This window comes from Arvicanthis niloticus, chromosome 20 (genome assembly GCF_011762505.2).
Source record: "Arvicanthis niloticus isolate mArvNil1 chromosome 20, mArvNil1.pat.X, whole genome shotgun sequence".
In the NCBI taxonomy this organism is placed as follows: Eukaryota; Metazoa; Chordata; class Mammalia; order Rodentia; family Muridae; genus Arvicanthis; species Arvicanthis niloticus.
Genome location: NC_047677.1, coordinates 14017792 through 14041343, shown reverse-complemented (window position 1 = coordinate 14041343; position 23552 = coordinate 14017792). Strand labels below are relative to the sequence as shown.

The following is a 23552-nucleotide window of genomic DNA, read 5'->3' as shown; positions in this document are numbered from 1 at the left end:
TGAAGATAGTGACAGTGTACTCATATACGTAAAATAAATAAATAAATAAGTTAAAAAAAAAAGTACCTAAGAAGGCACATAAGGTCTTTTCCCTCAACCATATCCACTGGCCTCTGGGATCTCTCAGTACATAAAGTCTTCTCGATGGTCATTTTCCCTTTGAAAACTTGCTTTCCTCTGCTTCTCCCTCCTACAACCCTGGGGACCCCCGGCGTTCTGCACACGAGGCAAGTGCTCTACCTTTGAGTTACAGCCATCGCCCTTCAATCCCTTCTCTAAATGGAGGACTCCAGGTTCTACCTGTAAGCGCTCCCTGCAATCCAGGCCCACACTTCTGTGTACCCTCCTGCCCTCTCTTGGGAACTCACAGTGGATCTCAGATTTAACGTGTCCAAACCCAACTTCTGAACTCTCCCCCCCCCACCCCCCTTCCTGCAGGTCTCCATCTCAGAGGAGACCAAGCTTCCAAGCCCTGCACCTACATAGAATTTATCAGCAAATGTGGTCAGTTCTGCCTTTAAAATGTATCTCAGGTCTTGCCACTTCCTGCCACCACTCCCACAGCATCGAAGCCACATGGTCTCTTGCCTGTGTGACTGAAATGGCCTCCCTACTGCTTTCCTCCCTCCCTCCCTTTACTCTCCCCCCTCCCTCCCTTCTAGACAGCCCACCTCTCTACAGCAGCCAGTAATCCTAAATTCTGCACTAGTAAGTGGCCCCCACTGCTGACAAGGCTTCACCATGCTTGCCCTGCTACCAACTCACTCAGAGAGGCAGGTCCTACGGCTTGGACATGCGCCTCTAAATGCCATGTGGAGACTTAACCTCCATTGGGAGGAACTAGGAGCAGATCAGACCAGACTGTCAAGAGGTGACTCAGTCATCAGTTCAGTCATGGGGCCTCTTTCCTCATGGATGGAGTCACAAAAAATAGACTAAGACAGAGGGCTGGGCCTTTTCTAGGTGTATTTCAAATTTTTAGACAAATAAAAGAACAAACAGTAATAAAGGAGATAGCTGATCTACAGCTTACTGCCTGTTACAAAGCCTTAGATAAAACACTGCCCTCTACTTGAATACCTCTTGTGACAAGAAATTGTCCACTTAGCAAGGCAGCTGCTTCCATTTCAACCATCAGGAAGCCAAGGCCTACTTCTCCCGTTCTAGCTGCTTCCCGCAGGTCCCCACAGAACACCAGAAAACAGAGGGAGTTTCTTCTACCTGTCATTCCTTTAAAGATGGCTGCTACCAACTCCAAGCCAAAGCCCCATGGTCTCGCTTCCTACAGTCACCCAGATGTTTCCAGTTCATGATTCTAGAGGACTGAAAGTTGGAATTTGTGATCTGCAGGTTACTTGGTTCCTCCAGCCTGCGCAAGCAAACCACTCTCCATGATAACAACAATGGCAGACTAAGATTCTCAGCAGCTAACAGAACACCCAAGACAGGACCAAGGAGCGCTTTCTCCTTGGCTCAGCACACCTTAGATCACTTTATAAGACAGACCAAGAAACTATGAAACCTTTGGGCACAGGTCCCACTCATAAATGTAAATAGTTATATGTTACGTACAGTGTCACTGATCTAATTATGCATCTCGGAAAACTTACACAAAAATAAAATGTTTGGAAGAGAAGAGATTCGGGTGACAAGATGGGTCTGTGGGGTAAAGGTGGATGATGTCAAGCCTGATGACCTGAGCTCCATACTCAGGGCCCATATGTTGGAAAGAGAAACTGATCTCTACAGGTTACCCTCTAAGTTCCCCACACATGCCACACACATATATATGTCTACACACATGTACACACACACCATAAATGAATAAATAATTGTAGCAATATAAAATATCAAGCAACTTTGATGTTTTTTTTTCTAGCATTTCGGCAGATATCTTCCTCGTGTCTGGTCGGGCTCTGCCTCAGAGACCACGTCCTCTGTCCTGCACCTCTACTTCTTACCTGCATCCCCCCCATCTTGGACATCCCCATTTCCTTCAAAACAATCCTTACAGTTTCACGAGGCTCATGTAGCCAGCACCACAGCACTGTATAACAGTGGCAAAGGAAGGATGTTCGCCTTGAACCCATCTCACTCGAAATACTGAGTTATCATGAATGCATAATCCACTACTCAGCTGTGAATAGCCAGGTCTGTGATAAAGGAAAAGTCCTATGTGAAAATCGTGTTTTCCGTGGCATAGTGGTGAAGTGGTGAAGAAGCCTCGCATGCCTAAGATTAACCCCAGCACGGGAAATGCGGAGGTGGGTAAGGAGGAGTGGGGGTGGGGTGGTGGTTCGGCACCTAGAGCACTGTGGGTAGAGTATAAGGCATAGAGACTGCAGTTTGGATCCCCATACGGAATCCCTACATCCTCTCTAGTATTCCTAATGAAGCCTCATTAGACCTGCATTCGGAAGAGAAGACTTACGTTCCCCAGTGCACCTTGATGGAACAAGTCTTCTGCAACACACCGAAGCCCTGCATCTCCTCAGTGTCATCAAAGTATGAGCTCAGGACTCCTAACCCTTCCGGCTCAGTAAACAAGTCAATCTGACTGATTCTGTAGTCCTGAAAGAGAAAACCCCATATATATATATATATATATATATATATATATATATATATATATATGTTACATATACAATAAATATACCACGTGTTGAACTTGCAATAAGTTCATTATTCTTTTTCTTGTGATAACTGAAAATGTCATTTAAAAATGAATGTGTATGTGTGAGTGCCTGCATGTTTGTATCACATGCACGCCTTGTCCTAGGGGTGGAACTGGAGTTACAAACAGTTGTGCTCACAAAGCACATTTAGAAGATAAAGAAGAAAAAAGAGGAAGAGGAAGAAGAGAAGGAAGAACAGGAGGAAGAGGAGGAAAAGGAGGAGGAAGAAGAGGAGGGAGGAAGGGGTGTGGAGAGATAGCTCAGCGGTTAAGAGCACCGGCTGCTCTGCAGGGGACCAGAGTTCAGTTTCCAGCACCCACAGCAGGCTTCTGGAACCCTCTGCAACTCCAGCCGCGGAGGAGCTGACGCTCTCTTCTGGATTCCACAGGCATTACACTCATGTGCACACAGCATACACATATCCAATGAAAAACACCATCTTAAAGAGCTGAAAGAATAAACAGTGTGAGAAACAGCCTTAAGATCCATTGTAATCAGAAATAGCAAACAAATGTTGGTAAGTCCCTCATGTACTACACGGGAAAGAATAACACGCCCTTTCAATGAAGTGTGATGTGCACCTGAGCCTCAAGTCAAGCAGTAACAGGAAAAGCTTTTGCTGTATTAGCAAACAGAAGCAATATCTCTGAGCTTCCTTCCGGCACACACCTAAAGCTTTGCCCTAATCAATATGCATCGGTTGGGAATCACGGTGAGCAGTTACTCACTGGAGTGTGATCTTGGAGAATAATCACGAAGACAGAAAAAAAAAATCACTGAGCATGGAAGTGTTGCAGAGAAAAGGGACAACGGCACTGCATTTGCAACACATTAGAATTATGCAAATAGGAGTTCTGAATATGACCAACCAGAGGGCAAGGACTCAAGTAAGTGAAGGGGCAGACACAAGGCATGATGGTAAACTTCAGATGACTGCTTTAAACAATGCTTTATTACACACAGCATTTGAGCAATAAATAGAAAACGTAGGTGTGTGTGCTACATCCATATGTAAATACAAAGTGCTCCACTGGGAGGACATCTTAGAATAGTGTTCCTCAAAGCTGAAGACTTGGCTTGGTGGGTAAGAGCACCGGCAGTTGTTACAAAGGACCAGGGTTCAATTCCTAGCACCCACATGAAGGCTCACCACCTCCTTGTGCACCAGACACACATGTGGTGCACAGACCTATATGCAGGGAAAAATACGCATACACATAATCAAGTAGTAGTCTTCATATCTTATATGGCTTATCACACAGTATACCCTACTTAAACACAAAATTAAACTGGCTATGATGGTATACGCCTATTGTTCTGGGAGTGAGGGCCACACAGAGACATGGCTGCAACATTGGGGACAGCTTGAAGTACAGTGTCAGATCATGACGAAACCCACTAGGAAGATAAATCCTTTGGAGTCACGGTCATCACCTAAGTCTCTCAGCGATGTTGACCTGGACTGTGATCCCAGTGTGTGAAGTGGAAACTGGAAGACCAGAAGTTCAAGGCTAGCCTGAGCTACCCAAGACAACAAACCAAAAAAGCAAACAAAAGGAAGCAGTGACCTCGGACATAGGCAGTGCTTCTTTCTGCTTCTTTATTCCTGTTTCAGAAGTTTCCCCTTTTCTCTTCTGCACACTCCTTCTATTGTATAAAGTTATTATTTAATCTTCCATTTGTAAGACACCAGAAGTTACATGTTTACAAAGAAACATGTTGACTACACCTTCTTCCTTAAAAGGTAAGCAGGAAATTCTAACCACTTCTGTAATCGACCTGAAATATCTCAAATAATCTGTCGTGGTTTAGAGGAAAGATTTATTTAGGTTCAGGGGTTCAAGGGTCATTGCTTAGATCTAAGATGAGCCTGGCTATTACTGGAGCATGTGCGAACAGGGCAGGTTACCTATGGCAGCCAGGAAGCAAAGACACAGAGAAATTCAAATAATAGTTTGAATCCATATAAAATCTGAGCTGAGCAATCAACCAAACTCTTTCTATACTGTCTTTCTAAAGTAAAATACCTTAAAAGTACTTAAGGAAAGTAGAACTTCATGTAGCCATAAAATACTAAGCAAGGATTGGAGGGATGGCTCGACAGAGCACCTGCTGCAGTTACAGAGGACCAGAGTTCAGGCCCCTGTACCCATGTCACTGGCTCAGAGCCACCTGCAGTTGTAGCTCCAGGGGACCTCACACTCTCTCCTTGCCTCCATGGACACCTGTGCACATATTTTCAGACACACACACACACACACACACACACACAGAGAGAGAGAGAGAGAGAGAGAGAGAGAGACAGACAGACAGACAGACAGACAGACAGACATAAACATAAGTAAGAAATAAAGTAAATCTTAAAAACCAGTCTGTTCATAGGGAACTGATGGCAGCCGGGTTACTTAGTAAGCTGCTCCTTTGGGTGTGAGTGGAAGGCAGGGTGAAAAGTGTACCTAATAGGTTTATCATGAAAATGTCTAATGATTATACTGTTTCTTTTTAAAACTGATTTATGGTATACAACTATTAACATTGAAAACCATATATCCATAGAATAGCAATCAAATGCTTTTTTTCATTTATTTCATAAAATGATTCCCTTAAATTAAATTATCTCTGACACTCATCTCCAGGGGCTGAATGAAGTCCACAGTTCCCACAACCTACCTGAACCACATGTCTGATGGAACCAATTACCACAGGCTTATCAGACTCTGCTTCTTCATCCAAGATATCCTCCGTGCCCCAGAGACAAGAGAGTTCCAATTCCCCTTCTTCTAGAGCAAGAGAGTGCCCTTCAAAATTGGCTTTCTCATACAAAATCCAACTGCAAATAAAACACAGAAAAGTCATTCTCTGTTATGTGAGGCAGGTGTGATTGTTCAATTCTGGCCAATACATATTGTACATCGCTAACTAGAAATAGCATAAGCTCCTCCCTGGGACCAACCTTACTGGGCCTTATGCAGGCCTCAGATAATTAAGAACTCTACAGGTATTTTGGAGAATGTTTGAGTTGTCACTGTGATAGAGAGCCCACATTCACGGAGCTGACAGGGGAGACTGTCATAGGCGCTCTCTGGATGAACTTCCCCTGACACACATGGTACCACACATTTCTCTTAGAGGTAGTATAACGTATATGTACACAGCACAGTTGAATCAATGGATACGTTGATATACAGAACTACATTTATGTTAACAAAAAGGGAGTTTTGAAAGATTTTTCCCCAGCAACTGCACAGCACTAAGAAAAACATCACAGTGAATGCGGAGGGCTTACACTTTCAAGAAGCCATTATGAGTTGCTAAAGAAGGTCTGGAGAGGCGGACCAGTGGTCATGAGTGACTACTGCTCCTGCAGAGTCTGATCTAAGTTTGAGCTCCAGCACACACTTTGGGTGGCTCTCAACCACCCGTTATCTACAGTTCTGATGTCTCTGGCCTCCATGGGCACCTGCACTCATAAACACTAACACACACACACACACACACACACACACACACACATACACACACACACACACACACACATACACACACACATACACACACACATACACACACATACACACACACAAACACACACACACATACACACACACATACACACACATACACACACACATACATACACACACACACATACACACACACATACACACACACACATACACACACACATACACACACACACATACACACACACATACACACACACACATACACACACACATACACACACACATACACACACACATACACACACACACACACACAATTAAAAAATAAATTGTTAAAACTAAACAAGAAAAGATTGCAAAAGAGATTGCAACTGTCCTGCTACAGGCAAAATTATCTTGCAAAATTTGTTTTTAACACAATTTTCAGTCTTCTGATTTGATAATGAAAGTACATTTCATTTTTCTAGAGAATATGTTCACTATTTTGAAAAAAAACGTATTAAAATATTAAAAGTCCTATTGTAAAGTTGTTGCATAATTAATTAGAGGGAGATTAAAAGAAACACAGGTAACTTTTTAGGTCGTAACTCGGTTTGGTGTATATAGCTTTTGTTCCAACGACTCCAGGGGCTGGGGCAGAAGGACTGCAAGTGGGGTGAGCCCAAGGCCAGGCTAGTAACTTGGCAAGATGACGTATGGATGATGTATGAAAAAGTAAAAGGCAGTTGGGGGCACAGCTCAACGGCTGAGTGTCGCCCTCGTATAGCATGGGTGAGGTTGCCCCACAAATGACTCACATATGTTTGGTGGCCACTCTCCTGACCCCAGCCCAGTGTGTACGTACAAAGGGAAGATGAACATGATGCTCTGATTCTGGTTGCAACTGTTTTTCTTTACTCAACTTCCTGTACATTTCTGAGAGACAACTCAACCAGCAAAGAATAATTTTAGAAACTGTCAAAATATCTACATTTTCATTAATCTAGTAATCAAAACTAACCGTTGCCAGAAACTGAAAAATGAACAGTTTCAGGCCACTTCTTCAGTGAAGTCTCAGAGCTGTTTTTATCTTTCCCTGTAAGCTCATTTGGTTTACTGGTTTATTAAATTATTGCTTGGGTGCGGTGGTACACGCCTTTAACCCCAGCACTGGGAGGCAAGTACAGGGAGATGTTCTGTGTGAGCTTAAGGTCAGTCTGCTCTTCATAGTGAGCTCTTACCTCCAGGTTTCTAGTGTGAGCCATGACATCCAAGTAGGGGTCAGAGGGCAACTTGTACCAGTCAGCACCCTGTGTGTGTCCTAGGAATGGAGCTCAGCTCACCAAGCTGAGTGGCAAGCACCTCTACCCACTGAGCTAGCTTGCCAGCTTTGTGGTGTGTGTGTGTGTGTGTGTGTGTGTGTGTGTGTGTGTGTGTAAGATTGGGTCTTGCTACATAAGACCAGGCTGGCCTGGAACTCACAGCGACTTTCTTTTAACCTCTTGAGTGCTGGGATTATAGGCATTTGTTTAACTTTGTTAACTTTAACCACATTCAGGTTTAAGAGGTTGCACCTGACCCATAAATAGAACAAATGTAATCGTTTTGTGAGATTTATTTATTTAATATATATGAGTGCTTGTTATATATATCTGCATGTATGCCTACATGTCAGAAGAGAACATCAAATCCCAGTATAGACAGATGGTTGTGAGTCACCATGTGGTTGCTGGGAATTGAACTCAAGATTTCTGGAAGAGCAGATAGTGCTTTTAAGCTCTGAGCCATCTCTCCAGCCCAAATAAATGTACTTTTTAAAATATAAGCTTTACTTATTTTTACATGTTTGGGTTTTTGTGTTGTGTTGGCCTGTATGTACATCTGGGTACTTGCAGGCAGTACCAACAGAGGCCAGAAGGAGATGTCTGATCTCATGAAACTGGTGTTTCAGATGGTGTTGAGCCACCTGTAGGTGCTGGAAACCAAACCACTACTAAGCCATTGCTTCAGCTTCCAAATGCAATCCTCACCAACCTTGTTAGACACATGAGGCAGGACCATCTGATGGGTCCCAATTCTATCTAAAGCAGTGTTGTGTTGAGATACGTGGGGAGAGTAAGTTTGCTCTACTGTATTTTATGATTTGTCTATCATAAATACATATCACTTTTATAATCATTTTAATGTTTTAAGTCATTTATGCTGTTAAAGGCACACTGTAAGCTGCACCTGCAGTGCACTCTGACACCAGCTGTGAGCTGCACCTGCAGTGCATTCTTACCATCCTCGGACAACTTTCACTAGTATCAATGGAGAGAGGCGCCAAGAGCTGCAGTCCTCGATGTCCCCAAACACCTCGATGCACTCCTCAGAGACGTTGGGCTCACTGAATATCACTACCTACAAGACAATAGAAATGGCAGCATTTTGTCTCCTTTCACCAGACCAGGAGAGAATCTGGACTAGAAATTAGAAGAACCTTACCTTGCCAGGCCGGGGATTGAGTTTGTTGTGCATACTTCCTCTAAGAGTCTGCAATCAGAGGAACGGAAATGTGGTTAACATTACAGCTTTACAGGCCGGCTGCCTTTCTCCACCTAGAGCCATTAAATCAGAACATACTGACTTCACCATGGATCAGTACTGAAGCAGTCTACCTTGCTTTACACTCAAGTTATGTCAGTGCTCGTTTTGAATTTACATGATTGAACTACAAGATTTTCCAAATTATTTTTCTATTACAGCTTTTACTCATTTTAATATTTAGAGTATTGTCAATAATACTAGAAAAATTTGGGGCCCAAAAGTCAGATCTATGCTTTATATCAGTTCACTGACTAAGAACCAACCAGGAGACTGCATGTCAAAGAATCTGAGTAATTGCTAACGTATAAAAGAAGAGGAGGAGGAGGAGGAGGAAGAAGAGAAGGAGGAAGAAGAAAAAGAGGAAGAGGAAGAAGAGGAGGAGGAGGACAAAAAGGAGGAATGAAAAGGAAGAAGGAAGTAATCAAATACATCAGTTACTTATCTAGAGAGAGCTAAGTCTATTGGTGTGTTCATATACACACCCTCACTGGATCTATAAACATTGTGTTGCCACAGTAACTTCTCCATCACATGACAAGTACTAGTCTAAAGGAAGTTCATGCATGGAGAGGCCGAGGACCAGTTTCCAACAACTGCAGCTACAGGAGAGAATGGGTGAGAGAGTCATCAACCCGGGGATGCCCAGGCTACAGAGTGTGTTCACGGCCAGACTAGGGAACTCAGCCAGATTGTTTATCTCAAAACAAAAAAGGTAAAAAGAGGGTCAGGGCTGTGGCACAACAGCAGAGCACTCACCTAGCATGTGTAAGGCTGTGGGTTCAATCCCCAGAACAGCAAGAGAGAAAGAAGAAGAAAAGCAGGTATAATACATTTCACAATATACACTGCACATGTTTTTTAAAAGATTATTTATGTATATGAATGTTTTGCCCTCAAAAATGTATGGATGCGCACCAAGTATCCTAGGAAGTCAGAAGGTATTGGCTCCCCTGGTACTGGTGTTACAGACAGTTCTAAGCCACCATGCCTTTACTAGGAATTGAACCAGGTTCTCTGGAACACCAACCAGTGCTCTAACCACTGAGCAATCTCACCAGCCCTGCACATGGCATTTTTAATCTCCCCTCTTTTGATGGACAAAATACCTTTTTACATGGCTTCAGAAGTAACCATTACAAGATCACCTGACAAGACCAGTAAAACCCGAAATGTGTAAGATAATAAAAATAATAATTATACATGTAAAAACATTACAAAAGATGACTTCTTGCAGGCTGGCCAGGGTGCCTCTCCCGAGGCTTGCCTTTCGTTTCACCCCTCACACCAGCAGACTACGACCACAAGGCCTGAGTCAGACAGGGATATTAGCAACCAAATGGCATGTGCTGACCTGTTTGGGGCACATGTAAACTGAAGGAAAAACCTAAAGTTTAAAACGAAAGTGAAGAAATACACTAAATATAAACCACAATCGACAAAGCCTAACACCCAAAGAAAGACATTTTGAAAATTATCATAAAGGCCTAGAAGTCAATGAAACTCTTATTTCTTCTTTTATGCCATCTGACTTGGTTTCAGAGAATGAATATTTTTCCCCATTTTGTGTGTGTGTGTGCATGTATGTACATGTGTGTGCATGTGTGTGATGTGCGTGTGTGATGTGCGTGTGTGTTCATGCACATGTGTATGTGAGTGTGGAGACCGAAGCCTGACTGTGGGAGTTGTTCTCTATTACTTCCTGCTGTGTGTATTGAAGCAAAGCCTCTTAATCAAATCCACAGCTCGCACAGGGCGAGTCTAGCTAACAGGTCTGATCTGAGGACGTCGTCTCTGCCCTTGTCTTGGAATCACAAGTGGGTCACAGCACATGCACACACACACACACACCCTACATATACATGGTTTCTGGAGATCCAACCAGTTCTCATGCCTGCTTTAACAGCTGAGCCTTTTCCCCAGCCCTGAGAAAAAATAATTTTAAAAATCAGACTTGTTGGGTTATAGCCAAATAACAAGTGATCTCTGCCTAACTAACAGGAACAAGGGCATACTGAACGGGAAGTGGACCAGCAGAAATCGTGTGCTTAAGAGACATGGTTTTTGTTTGTTTTTGGAAAAACTTTAAGATTTCTATGTAGTACAGGTGGATTGTCAAAGAGTGACAAAGATACCCCCAGGAGACTACCTGGGGTAAAATCTCAGCTCTCTCCAAAGGCTGAAGCACAAACAACAAGTCCAACGCCAGTCGGAATGAGTTAGTGAGACTGTAGGTAGAAAGGAGGCTGGGGACACAGCTCAGTGGTGAAGAGCTTACAATAGGCACGTGTGACACTCTGGGCTCATTCTGCAGTGCTGGGGTCAGGTGGGGTGGTCCTGGAGTGAGGGAGGTTTGTTCCAAGAACCTTTCATGGTGCCATGAGCTCAAAGCTATATTCATAGTAACAAGAGGTTATCTGCCCTTTCTGAGTGAGCACATCATCGCTCTGAAGGCTACAGGATTCACACGAGTTTTCTAGGGCGTTGAGTTCCCACGTGAAGGTCTGACACAGATGTGTGCACAATTAAACAAAAGCTCTTCGGAGATGTCAGTCTTCAAAAGGAACTGGATGGAGCTCTGGGACTCTTAGGGAAGATATGAGGGGGAGGGATCAAAAGCAGGAGCTCCACAGGAAGACCGTCAGAGTCAACTAGTCGGGACCCTTGGAGCCTCTCAGAGACTGAACCACCAATCAAATAGCACACACAGGCTGGATCCCTGTACACATGTGGTAAATGTGCAACTCAGTATTCATGTGGGTCTCTCAGCAACTGGAGCAGGGACTGTCTCTAAAGCTGTCGCCTATCTGTGGATCCCGTTCCCCTAACTGGGCTGCCTTGTCTGGCCTCAGTGGAAGAGGATGCTCCTAGCCTCGGAGAGACTTGATGTGCCATGGTTGGGGGAGGGGGGGGAGGGAGACACAGGTGGGCCTCACCCTCTCAGAGGAGAAAGGGAGGTGGGGATGGGGGAGAGGCACTATGTGAAGGGTGAACTAGGCGTCAGTGACCAGAATGTTAATAAATTAATTAATTAATTAGGAAAAAAGTAAATGGGTCCTAAGTCTAAAAGTTTAAAGTCTGCTAGTTTACAAAATCCATGAAAAAGAGAACCTGCATTAGTCCCGCTGAAGTCCTGTGTGTGCATGTGTGTGTGTGTGTTAGTCACCTTTCTATCTACCTGCCTCTGCCTCCTGAGTGCTGTGATTGGTAGCATGCCTTGTCACAGCTAGCCAACCATATATGTTGAAGAAGCCTCCAAAATCACAGAACATGATGGGATTATAGCAAACCCCACCCCTTACACTGCTACAGCACCCTGCCCGGTGATGAAGGGCACCGGGTCTTTTCTGTGGTCATGTCTTCACTTGACTGACAGCTTTGCTCACTGCAAAGCAAATTACATTCACACTCTCCCTCGATTTAAATAGCAAGCGAGGAACCAGAAGGGAACAAACTTGCGTGAAAACAATCCCAGGCTGGTGAAGGGTCCAGCAGCAAACAGCGTGCTTAATACAAAAGGCCCTACGTTCAGTCTCCATCAGAGAGGAAATTTCAGACAGGTCAGAGAGGAAAAAATGGAAGCTGTATTTTGCAGCTCCCTCTGTCACACCGAGGGAAAGAACCAGTACAAACTAAACTTCTCTATGCTGCAAACTTGAGGAAAACAAATTCTCATTCAGGTTCTTTCCCAACTACACATATGACGCTTATGGAGAGCGAGTGAAACCTCAGAGCAAAGAGGAAGGAGAAGGGGGATCCCTGGGCTGGGTGTGGCCTTTGCAAGTAGAGGAAGCTGCTTCGCACATCTTGAAAATTCTAAATACAGCACTGAGTGTTTTTACAGCGAATACGGCGAACTTAAGTCTCCCAGATCTCTGAGCTCTGAAAGCATCTTTCCTAAGCTTTTCACAGTTACAACACTAACATTCCTAAATGCTTTGAAACAGAACTTATTCTCCCTGCTGGACCACAAATATCTCGGGGGAGGAAGTGTTGGTGTCTTTTTTTTTTTTTTTCTTGAACTCCAAGAGTTCCTTGCACATAGATTTAAAAGTGCACGGTGGGGGAAAAAGCCAGCCATGGCAATGCACACCTTAAATCACATCACAGAGTCAGGTGGATCTCTGGGAATTCAAGGCTAGCCTGGTCTACAGAACCAGTTCCAGGATAGCCACAGCTACAGAAAGAAACCTTGTCACAAAACAAAACAAAACAAAACAAAACAAAACAAATCAAAAGTTACATGGTGAACAAACGGAAACTTATTGCACAAGTAAAACCCCTGTAAAATACAACCTGAGCCCTCACTGCCTCTAGGTTCAGAAACACCCCAGCTATATAAGCGTTAGTACTTACCATCGAGTCTGATAATGACATTCCAGAAAAAGAAAGGCCTGGGTCATACCGGCTTGCTTTGAAAAGGCCCAGGAAGTCCGTGTCCACGCTGCCGATGTTCGGCAGGTTTGATTTAAGAACGCTTTCCACACCATCACTGATCTTCAGTTTGGGTAAGTCCGAAAGGTTGTTTTCTGGCAAGTGCAGGTTGCCCTGAGAACTCACATCTTCCTTGCTTTCTTCTTTCTGTGGGTACTTTTCCATGTGGCTGGGACCCAGGTGAGATGTATTTGATGAGTTGAAATTGAAGACCTTTAAGGAGTTGTGGGGTGCAAGGTGTGGCTGTTCTTTGTCTGAGCCACAGGGCAGGCCGCCCTCCTTCCTGGGCTGTACCACTGATGACTGAGATACCGAGCTGTTCTGAGAAGTACTGAAAGATGTGCTCATGGTGTTGACTGACGTCACAGAGGGAGAGAAGATTTTGTCTTGTGGCAGAGAAGAAAGCATGCTTGAGAAAAGCGTGCTTTTTTCTAGCCGTGACCTCTTAATGCCACTGCTGTTGATGTCCCTGTTCTCTTTGTCACTTGCTTCTGAAGCTGTCTGCGGCTCACTCTTCCCATTACTGTTAGCGTGCAAGGACTTGAAGAGGATGCTCTGCTCGGTGGACGCACGCTTGGCTCTCAGTTTGGATAAGGGGTCGTGGTTCTGCAACAAGTGCAAAGCTGGTGACATCTCTGGCTGGCTTTCCTTCTTCTTCCCCAAACCAATGGTAAACACGTTGGGATCAAACACCTTTTCCAAACTGTCCTCATGAATGGGAGGCATAGCGAAGTGAGGGGCTGGAGAGTTTGGGACCCTGGCCTTCTTTTTTTTCTGGGGCACACAGGCTGCACTGTCCATCTTTTTAATAATTTCAGTGAATTTTTCCATATCAGAAGAAGAATCCAAGACACTATCGTCACTACTAGCAGAAACGTTCAAAAGACTGGCGGGGGTAAGTGGGCTGGTCACAGTTTGACCCGGCCTTTGGGGGCCTTCTGAATGACTTCTGCTGTTGGGAGAGTGGGTGAGGCTGAACTCTGCTGTCAGGGGTGTCCCGCTGCTGCTCTGACTGTGAGCCTGGATGGGCAGAGCCTTCTCAGGTCCTGGCTGTGTGATGTGTGGGCGAGACCGTGCCACATGCTCTTCTCCATGATGGGTGTCCTTGGGTGATGTGTCCGGTATGTCCTCTTGCTGGGGAACACAATTGGTGACAGAAACCACTTCAGGCTCATTACTATGACAGCTTGGCAGCTGCACCTCTCTAACTTCAGAGCTTTCTGAGATGATCTGAGAGCTCACATCCTGAGGGTTCTCCACGGGAAGCACAAAGGATCGGACCTGGACGAGGACTTTGGAGGGACACTCCTTCCCCATAGTTTCTGGGCTGTGCTCTGAGGTTGAAAGAGGGCTGGCTTCTCCCCCTCCAGGTTTGGAAACTGGTGTTTTCTCAGTGTGAGGAGACGCCGGCAAAACAGATCCATTGTGGTTTTCTGACACGTCTAGAGCAGGGTAGGGAACATTGCATACAGGAAGTTGAACACAGCCATCTTGGAGGGCGTCCACAGGAAGGGGTGCAGAAGGTGGGAGAGAAGACTCCTTAGATGATTCACTTGCTGCTGGCTGTGAGTCAGAAAATGCACCCTGTGGCTTTGGGGGAGACTCTCTGGTATCACAAATGACAGTGATGTCCTGTGCAGTATCATTTGCGTTGTTAAGAATGGGGCTTTTGCTGTTGGCAGCCTCTGGGTGGCTCTCTCCGGAGAGCTCAGGATCCTTCACAGGAACCAGAGCAGTGGCCACTGGGTGGGAAGGACAGGCAGCATCTGTTTGTACATCCAGCTTATCACTTTGATCAGGCTCAGGACGGAGGACCTGATCCTTGGTGGGCTCTGCTTCCCCTCCTCTGGTGGCTGGAAGAATCTCTTCTCTGGAGACAGAGACTTCTGTGGCTTTGCCTTCTGCAGATGGCTCCTTGGCCACCAGACCATTCTGGTGGCTGGTTGACACAGCTTTCTTTTCAGATTGCTCCATTTCTTTGGCCTTTTTGGCTAAGTTCAGCTTAGCCCTGCCAACAAATGTCTTATTAGAGGGAGGATTGTTTCTCGTGTTACGGACGTCAGGGTGTCTGGGGCTGCCGTTAGCCCGCTTGTTTTCAAATAAGGAGATTTTGTTGGCTGTGTTTCCCTTATGAACCGGCTGGCTAAATGGACTGTGCTCATTTCCCAAACTGTCAGGATTCTTCGGGGTTTTCAGATTTAGTTCCACATGTTTGGGTCTGGCGGGGCTGCAGGGACATAAGCAAGAGGGCCATTAGCATCCTGGCGTTAAGTGAACATAAGAACAGGCTAGCAAAAGAGACCACAAAGTCCGCATCCCCCTGGTGTATATTTGCTGTTCCATGAAACTTCGTAAACAATCCTACAAACAGTAACAAGTATTTTTAATGGTTATCTTACCTGCGTATGACAGATGAGATTATAAATCTAAGAGACTATTAATTTACCAAGTATTAATATGCATTCACAGCAATTGGCACTGAATTGGCAGACATCACAAGGTATAAGGAACGAATTTAAATACTGAATGCCTTCCCATATTTTAAATATGCAGATGAATTCCCCAGATATCGATTATGCATTTTTATTTTATAATAAAGTTTTGATCACCTTTAGTTTTTTGGGGGGACAAGGTGTCAAGTGGTTCAGCCTGGCCTTGTTGGCTGAGGATGGCCTTGAGTTCCTGATCCTCCTGCCTCTACCTCCCAATTTTTCTGATGTCTATATGTTCACTCTCTGAAATTTGAAAAGTATATATGTATATTTTTATTTGTGTGTGTGCATGATATGAGTATGTGTGTGTATATGTGTATGTATGTATGTATGTATGTATGCATGCACTCATGTATGTGTGAAGTCAGAGGACAACCATGGTGTCAAGCGACTACTTTGTTGAGACAGAGTTTCTTGTTTGGCACTGCACGCCCAGGCTGTCAGGTCTGGGAGCTGCCAGGCTTTTCTTGGCTCCATCTTCCATCTCACTATGGGAATGCTGGGATGACAGACACGCGCTCCCATGACCACCTTTTCTATGGGTCTCAGGCCCTCACACTCTATCCGCTGAGCTGTCTCCCTGAACATGGCAAGTGTTTTTAAATCATTCATAACCCTGCTACTCATCAGGGCTCTGCCTCATTCCCAACGGTTTCATATGCATAAATATTTTACTAGAATGGAAACGGCTGTGTTCACAGGGCTTGCTTGGCTGCTTGCCTTTTGCTAAGAAAAAAGGATGAGTTAACATCTAACTTCCAGGGTCCTAAGACTGTATTCCTTGGAATTTTATACAAACATTTGTAAAAAGCATTTTTTTTTTTACCAGATGGCTATAGCATAATTTGTTAACTGATTTTGTTAATGTGTCTAGGGTAGAGTCTCCTGGCTCATTCACATTTCTTAGGTCTAATTACTTATTACTGGGAATAATGCCTTTAATGTACACAGTGTGTTCTTTCATAGAAACAGAATGTGTTGTTTCTGGCTCCAGTCCTGGCTCTCACAGTAATATCTGCGTGAACTTAGCCAAAGTATTTCCCATATCTGGCCCATTGCTCTCTTTTGTATCTGTAACTTAAAAGGTAACACAAACCAAAACCCCTACATAGTTTAGAACAGAATTATTTTTTTACTTCACCCAAAACTTATGGTTAATGGAATTTTGGGAAGTCCCCTTGAGATGTTACACTTAGTGCTAAAAAAGGCTACAGGACCAGAATGCTCCCCAGAGGATGGGGGGGAGGCCCTCCCCAAGGGACCAGGAGGCTCCCCATGGCTACCTTCAGACAGAGCCACTCCCACTTTTCTGTTTCATGAACCATTTCATATAAACCTTCCTCAGGGCAGGCAGAGGAGCTTGTCAGTTTGTAGCTAAATGTAAACCACCGTTTGCCAAGCACTTGAGGAGTTATTTAATTTGGTTTACCCAATGTACAGCTTGCATGTTCTTTTCTAAAGGGAGAAAGCTGAGGCCTAGGGAAGGTAGGTGACTTTTCTGAGGTCACCTAGTTAGTGACAGGGACTCAATTTGAAGCAGGAGCTCTTGTCTCAGAAGTCACATTACACTGTATTGTGGTCAGACTAGACTGGCCTGAAGGAGCCCCTCAGCTGCTTTCCTTATCAATGGGTTTTGTGTGTGTGTGTGTGTGTGTGTGTGTGTATGTGGGGGGATTGGGGTAGAAGTGGAGAGGCTGGAGGATGGCAGATGGGGGTGTTTGGTGAGTTATCAGGTCCATCGGAAACACATGGTTTGTAAATGCTGTATTAATTATTGCTGTGTTAATTAATTAATTAATTAATTAATTAGCAAAGGTGACAATCTGAGGAATATTTTAAAAAGAAAAAGCTGACCAGTCAGCACAGGAAGAGGACATCACTGAAGTGGACATCAAAGTACATCTTGGGATGTTCTAGGAGAACGTCCAGGTGAGCCCGCAGCTCCTGGATGGGTAGCACATCTGCTCATTAAAGATTTACACCAGATCAAAATACCTTTTACAACCAACTTCTCTACCATTAACTCGTGTTACCAAGAGTCACTGCAATTAACCCAGTTGGGGCTGATTAAAAGGCAGGCTCCTGTAATGCATGTTGTAACGCCCTCATTATGATGTGAGAGGGAGTGTGAAGTGCCATAGCTACACTGTAAGAGGAAGTGCCTCCCTGCCTAAATACACCCCTTGGTGAGTTTCAGCCTTTGCGAGAGAACCTGAAGAAATCATAATTTGAAAATGATTAAGTCATTGTTTTTTAGGTGATACAATCTTTTTAAAATTTTTTCTCTTTCCCAAAGTAGGCTTCCATCTGTAATCCTGTCATTTGGGAGAGTAAAGCAAAAGAATGGCCTTGAGTTCCAGGCCAGCCTTGGCTACACAATGAGTTAGGAGCCACCCTGGGCTACAGGGTGAGACTATCAAAAAAAAACAAAACAAAACAAAAAAAAAAAACAACCAACCAACTAACCAACCAAACAAACAAACAAGTCCCCACCAAACCACGGTCTGTTAATATTTTTGCCTCAAGTCCAGCCATAGCAGGACTGGAGGGTCTGTAAGCCTCTGTCAGATGGACAGAAATAGGCCAAAGAACTAGATAAAATTCATAATTTTCCACTTCATCAGTTTGCCAGTTCATCTCTTGTAAGGCCATGTACAAAAGAAATTGTAAAGATGGGTGGTGAGGAAAAAGATTTAAAAAGAAAGAAAGAAAGAAAGACAGACAGACAGACACTTGGCTGCTCAGTTCTGGTAGGATGCAGACCCAGAGAAGAGTTCCATTGTAAGATCCCTTCCAGAACTTGTTTACTGATCGCCTAACAGTGTAACATTTCTGGTTTTTCCACTGGTGTCTTCTGATTGGATGAAGACAGGTGGAGCGTCCAGCCCCGATTTAGTCCTGCAGCGTTTCTCCTAGCTAGGCTTAGCAGGTTCCTGTGTTCCGTCACACCTGTCTTCCACAAATAATGGGCATCATTCACTCGCGAAAATTTCCTGACGCTACCGTTACAGAATAAATAGCTGATTATGTCAAAGGTCTCCAGGCTGCCAGCTGGTGAGACAGTTCATCGTTATTCATTAAGCACATTTTCCTCTTAGCGTCCAGACAAACCTGTTTCAAACCTTACTTCTTTTTAAGACAGCAGATAGAATGAAATCATTCAGTTCAAAAATGATACTGCAGCAAATGACGAGCCCTTTTTGATCAGTGTGTGAATCAAAGTAGGCAAAATTTGAGAAATGATTTTCACTTGCTGGGAAGAGTCACCTTGAGCTCAGTTTTACAGAGGGCCCTCCCGGTCTTGTCCAAGCCACACAAATCAGTTACCATCAAACCACAAGCCCAGGCTTCTCCAGGAAACCGGTGACTTCTTGTCCTGTACTTCCAGAACCTTTACAATGGCAAAATTCACTGGGCTCTTTTAATTTGATTCGAGTGCTCCTTACTGCCACAAGGGGGACTTAAACGTTGAGGGCAACAGGCTGCATCACAGGTGTGGGGCATCTCCCCCCACGGCACACAGAACAAAGGGCACTCAATTGATACTTGCGAAATTGTTAAACTTGCAAGCGAGTAGGTACAGTCTGTTGTTTTGCGTCCTTCCACTTAGGAAAATTTCAGTAATAACACCGATCATCTCAAATAAGAGAAAAGTCATTTCCAGCCTAGAAACAAAAGAGCTTCCTAGATCAACGAAGGGGGATTATTTAGCGATGTCCTTTTAAGCTTACTTTAGGACAACAATGTACTAACTTCATAATAAAGTACTCTCAAATTTAAGTCTCCCCTGTCAATGCCATTGGGCCACACTCAAAATACTGCTGGCTCCCTGGGACTATCCTGAAATATCCCTGTACACTTTGGATAAAGAATGTAATTAGCTCTGTCGAGCCAGTAAGTCTTATCTCTGCTGTTTACCCGTAAACACAGCGCCTCGGGGGATGTATCCGATTTTTTGTATTCAATTAACTTAGATCTTAAAGAAGGAATTAGCCGTGGAGGCTGCCAAACGTGTCACACCCCAAGCCTTAGGTCTGCCAACAGCTCTTTCTCTCTTTGAAGTTTTTAACAGGGAAAAAAATTTACAAGTTACAGACCCCACCATACAACCGTAAGCAACCCCCAACCCAGCCTGACTCCGCAGCTACTTACAGGGTCACTTTGGTGGTCACAGTCGATCTGCCCACACCGAACTGGTTCCTGGGCTTCAGGCCATCGACGTCGGACGCTCCTGTTCCCCTGCTCGACTCTCGGCTGCGACCCCCGTCGCCCCGGCTATCGAAGTGGTGGGGCAGCGGACCTCTCTTGTGCTCCGGCTTGATCTCGGGCAGCAGCGAGCTGCTTTTGACCGTGAGCTCCCGCGGGGCAACGCGGCCCGCCTCCTCCCCGCTGTCCGCCACGGAGGGCGCCCTCTTGGGTGGGGACTCCTTGGCGGGAGCGCGCGAGCCGCTGCCGGGCGAGCTGGGCACGGCCTCGGGGACGCGGCTGCGACCCTTCCGCTTGGTGGGCGACAGGGGCTTGCCGCGCTCCGGCTCCCCTCGCGGTTGCCCTCTAAGGCAGGAGCTGGGCTTTGGCTCCGGGCTGGCGAGCGGGGCTGCGCCTCCGTCGGGAACCGCTTGTACCGATTTCACTTTCCTTTCCGCCGAGCAGTTCTCAGCCGCGGCGTCTGGCGCCACCTCGTCGTCGAACACCGCGTCGTCCTTGGTGACACTCTCGGGCGCCACTACGGCGTCCGCTCCCGGGGAGTCGGTGGATTTCTGCGACTTCCTCCGCCGACCCGACCGGCGGCCGCCTGACCTCTTTTCCATGTCGTCCGAATCCTCGCAGTCGTCTGTCCCCGGAGCAATCGAGGCCGGCTCGTCCACCTGAGCCACCTCAGTCTTGCTCAAGTAAATGTCCAACTTTAGCACTTTGGTGGGATTCGCGCGGTCGACCGGCCCGGCTGTCCCGCTGGTCTCTGCGCCCTGGGCGGGAGGCTCACCTGGAGGAACCGCGTCCCCGGGGGCCCCCAGAGAGCCCGCTTCGGTACCCACGCCGGGGGCTCCGTCGGGGGCCTCTCCTACTCCTCCCACGAGGTGCTCCTCTGGCGGCGACCCCGACACACCCCTCGCTGTCTCTGGTTGGAGGCCAGCGCCAGGCAACGCGTCCTCCCCCGGACTGCGGGCGGGCGTCTCTGCGCTCTCCTGCCCGGAGCGATTCCCTGGTGAGGAATGCAGCAGCTCCTTGGCAGCGGTGGTGGCATCTGGGAAAGTCTCTCCCTCTGCCTGGAGAGGTTCTAATTGGGCTGAATCATTGTCGTAGCACTGCTGCACAGCCCCTACATTGATGCTGGAGCAAGGGGACAGTTCGGCGTCGCAGACGGTTGCCTGAACACTGCTCTCAGCGGGTTGTCCCTCAGCCTCCTGCCTGGAGCCCGCCTCGCCAGCCTCGCCCGCGTCGGTTGCCTTTAGTTGATTGCCCTGAGCCTTACTTTTCTCACTCTCTGTTTCTGGGACTTTAGCAGAGGCAGATTTGCTATTTGAGTTGGTGGGGCTCTCTAATCCGTTCCTGGTGTTCCTTCTCCTTCCAGCCGTAAAAAGAGTGCTGAGTTTTCCCAACACTGGCTTCCTTCTGGTGTCTTCTGGTGGTTGTGCTCTGGACTGGAAAATGAAAAGAAACGGGGAGAGAAAACTTGAAAATCCGTTTTGTTCCTTTTTGATAGATTACAAAACTGCTGCGAGCCACCTTGGCAACGGGCCAGGTGTGACTGACAATGAAAAGGTACAGCCAGGTGTGGCAGCACACGACTGTCTGGTCTTTGTTATGCTCCAACAAAATTCACTTTAAAAATTAGACTGACAGACCGACCGACAGACAGACAGACAGACAGCTCTCATTATGTAGCTCTTGTCCTGGAACTCATCATGTAGACCAGACTGGCCATGAATTCACAAAGATCCGCCTGCATCTACCCACTGAAAGGTGGAGTTAAAAGCACGCACCACCACACCTCGTGGCTAAATTTCTTTTTCTTGTATTTTTGGTTGTGAGCCTAGCCTTAACGGCTGAGCCATCTCTCCAGCCTTAAACTTCTTTTCCGTAACACATTTTCGAAGATACGTTACTTACAACAGCATTTCGTTATAAGCGTTTTTAACCTGGAACGTCCAATTATCACAGGCATATAGTAGGGGCTTCTGCTTTTTACTTCTTTCCTTAGTAAAAATGCAAATTTAAAGCAACCAGGCGTGACTTCGGGGTCCGCGGTTCGCCCCCACCCCTACCCCCAAGAACCTTAGGGAGGTGACTTTTTACAGCAACAACTCCCCCCCCCCTTTTTTTTTCTGGGAGGGGGGGTGGGGCAGGAGTGGCGCAAGGAAAAATTACTAGAGGCCCTCTGGACAAACACCCGGATCTATCCTTCAGCAAAGGTGCGGGAATGCAGCACCTGGCCCCGCCCCACAACACCGCGCTCGCCCAATGAGGCCCACGTGCCCGCGTTCAAACTGCGCGGGCGGCGGATCGCCGTCCCGCCTCTTCTCTGCTCACCCCTAGGCTTCACTAGGGAGAGTCCTTAAGTTCCCGGCGGAGGGGGAGGGGCAGGGGGAGGGGCAGGGGGAGGGGCAGGGGGAGGGGCAGGGGCAGGGGCAGGGGCAGGGGCAGGGGTCCTCCTACGGAGGGAGGGAAGTGGAAAGCCCTCTAGCAGACACTGCCCGGAGGGCTTCAGCCTGCTCAGGTGTTGCTCAACCTTGCAGCCAGCGAGCAGCCCCCGTCTATGACTTGGAGGAGTGAGTAGGGGGTTGCAGGGCTGGAAAGGAAACGGAGAGCATCACTTCCGGGCAAAGTGTTTGCTCAATCAGCCTGACTCATCCCAGTCCCCTACCTAAGGACAATCCCTTAAGAGCCAACCCGTAAACTCAAAACCTAGGTGAGGTAGTCTAAGCCCAGAGGAGGAAGAAAACAGCCCCATCTTTCCTAAAGGGTGAGCATTTGTTCAGGACAGTACTGACTCACCACTTAGGGATTCCCGACTCAGTCTTAACGCAGATAAGCGTCCCCACCCCCATTTGAGCTACAAAGGCAGTCGAAGGAGTCCGGAGATTGTGGGAAATGTAAAATGCCTGGGTAAGAAGTGCTTGGGGTCGAGAGTCAACAGGCATCTGTTGAGATAGACCCGCAGTGTAACCCTGCTGCAACCTAGTGAGGTAATGTGTTACCTACAGTAGACCAGGAAAGGAAAAGACCTTCCAAAGGCCGAGACCAAAACGAAATGTGCTGGAGGCGGGGCGATAAAGTTGGGCCTTCAGACACATGCTTTCCAGGTCCAATTAGGGACCCTTTTAGTCCATCACAGAGGACACGTGGGTGCAGAGGGAACCTATGAATTCTAGTGGTCCCAGAGGAACAGACCCCAAGGCTACACAGACCAGACCTGCAGTCAGGGCTCCCAGGAAAGTGCCCAGGAGCTCAGATAAGTTCACAAATCACTGAAGTGCTGCTAAGAACCAGAGAACTGTGACAAAGGAGATAGACTTAGCCACCCAGAGCAACCGTGATTGAGTTTCTAAGATCTAACTAGATTCGGCTTAATCCAGTTCTTCGATGTTTATGGAAATAATAGAAAAAGACTAGGATGTGGCTTAAAACTGGACCAAAGCATCCTGTTTTCTAAGGAAACATTGGCGGGTTTTGTTTCTGCTTTGTTTTGTTTTACACATCAGAGGCACTACATGACATGTTTTTCAATTAAAATGCCTGCCCATTGAGTCCTGCTTAGGTAGGCGACACTCACAAAATGATTTACATAGTCATCTTTCCAACAGTCCTTACAGTTTTTTATATCCATGTGCCGAGATTATGTATCCCTGTCCAAAGCTGCACAGCTGGATAGACCTTCTGACTGAAAATAGAACCCTTTGTTTCTATTGCCTGGACAGGCCATC

At 46.3% G+C, this 23552-nt stretch overlaps 1 protein-coding gene across 2 annotated transcripts in view; it reads right to left on the bottom strand.

Moving 5' to 3' along the window:
* Crybg1 (crystallin beta-gamma domain containing 1) overlaps positions 1-23552 on the bottom strand; it is a 193018-nt gene that overhangs the window by 35176 nt on the left and 134290 nt on the right. For both annotated transcript variants that reach the window (XM_034524246.2, XM_034524247.2), the window contains 6 exons: positions 19783-21269; positions 13061-15365; positions 8606-8653; positions 8403-8521; positions 5346-5505; positions 2432-2571 (listed from right to left, as the gene is read on the bottom strand). In XM_034524246.2, the coding sequence (XP_034380137.2) occupies positions 2432-2571; positions 5346-5505; positions 8403-8521; positions 8606-8653; positions 13061-15365; positions 19783-21269 (4259 nt within the window). The remainder of the gene's footprint in view (positions 1-2431; positions 2572-5345; positions 5506-8402; positions 8522-8605; positions 8654-13060; positions 15366-19782; positions 21270-23552) is intronic.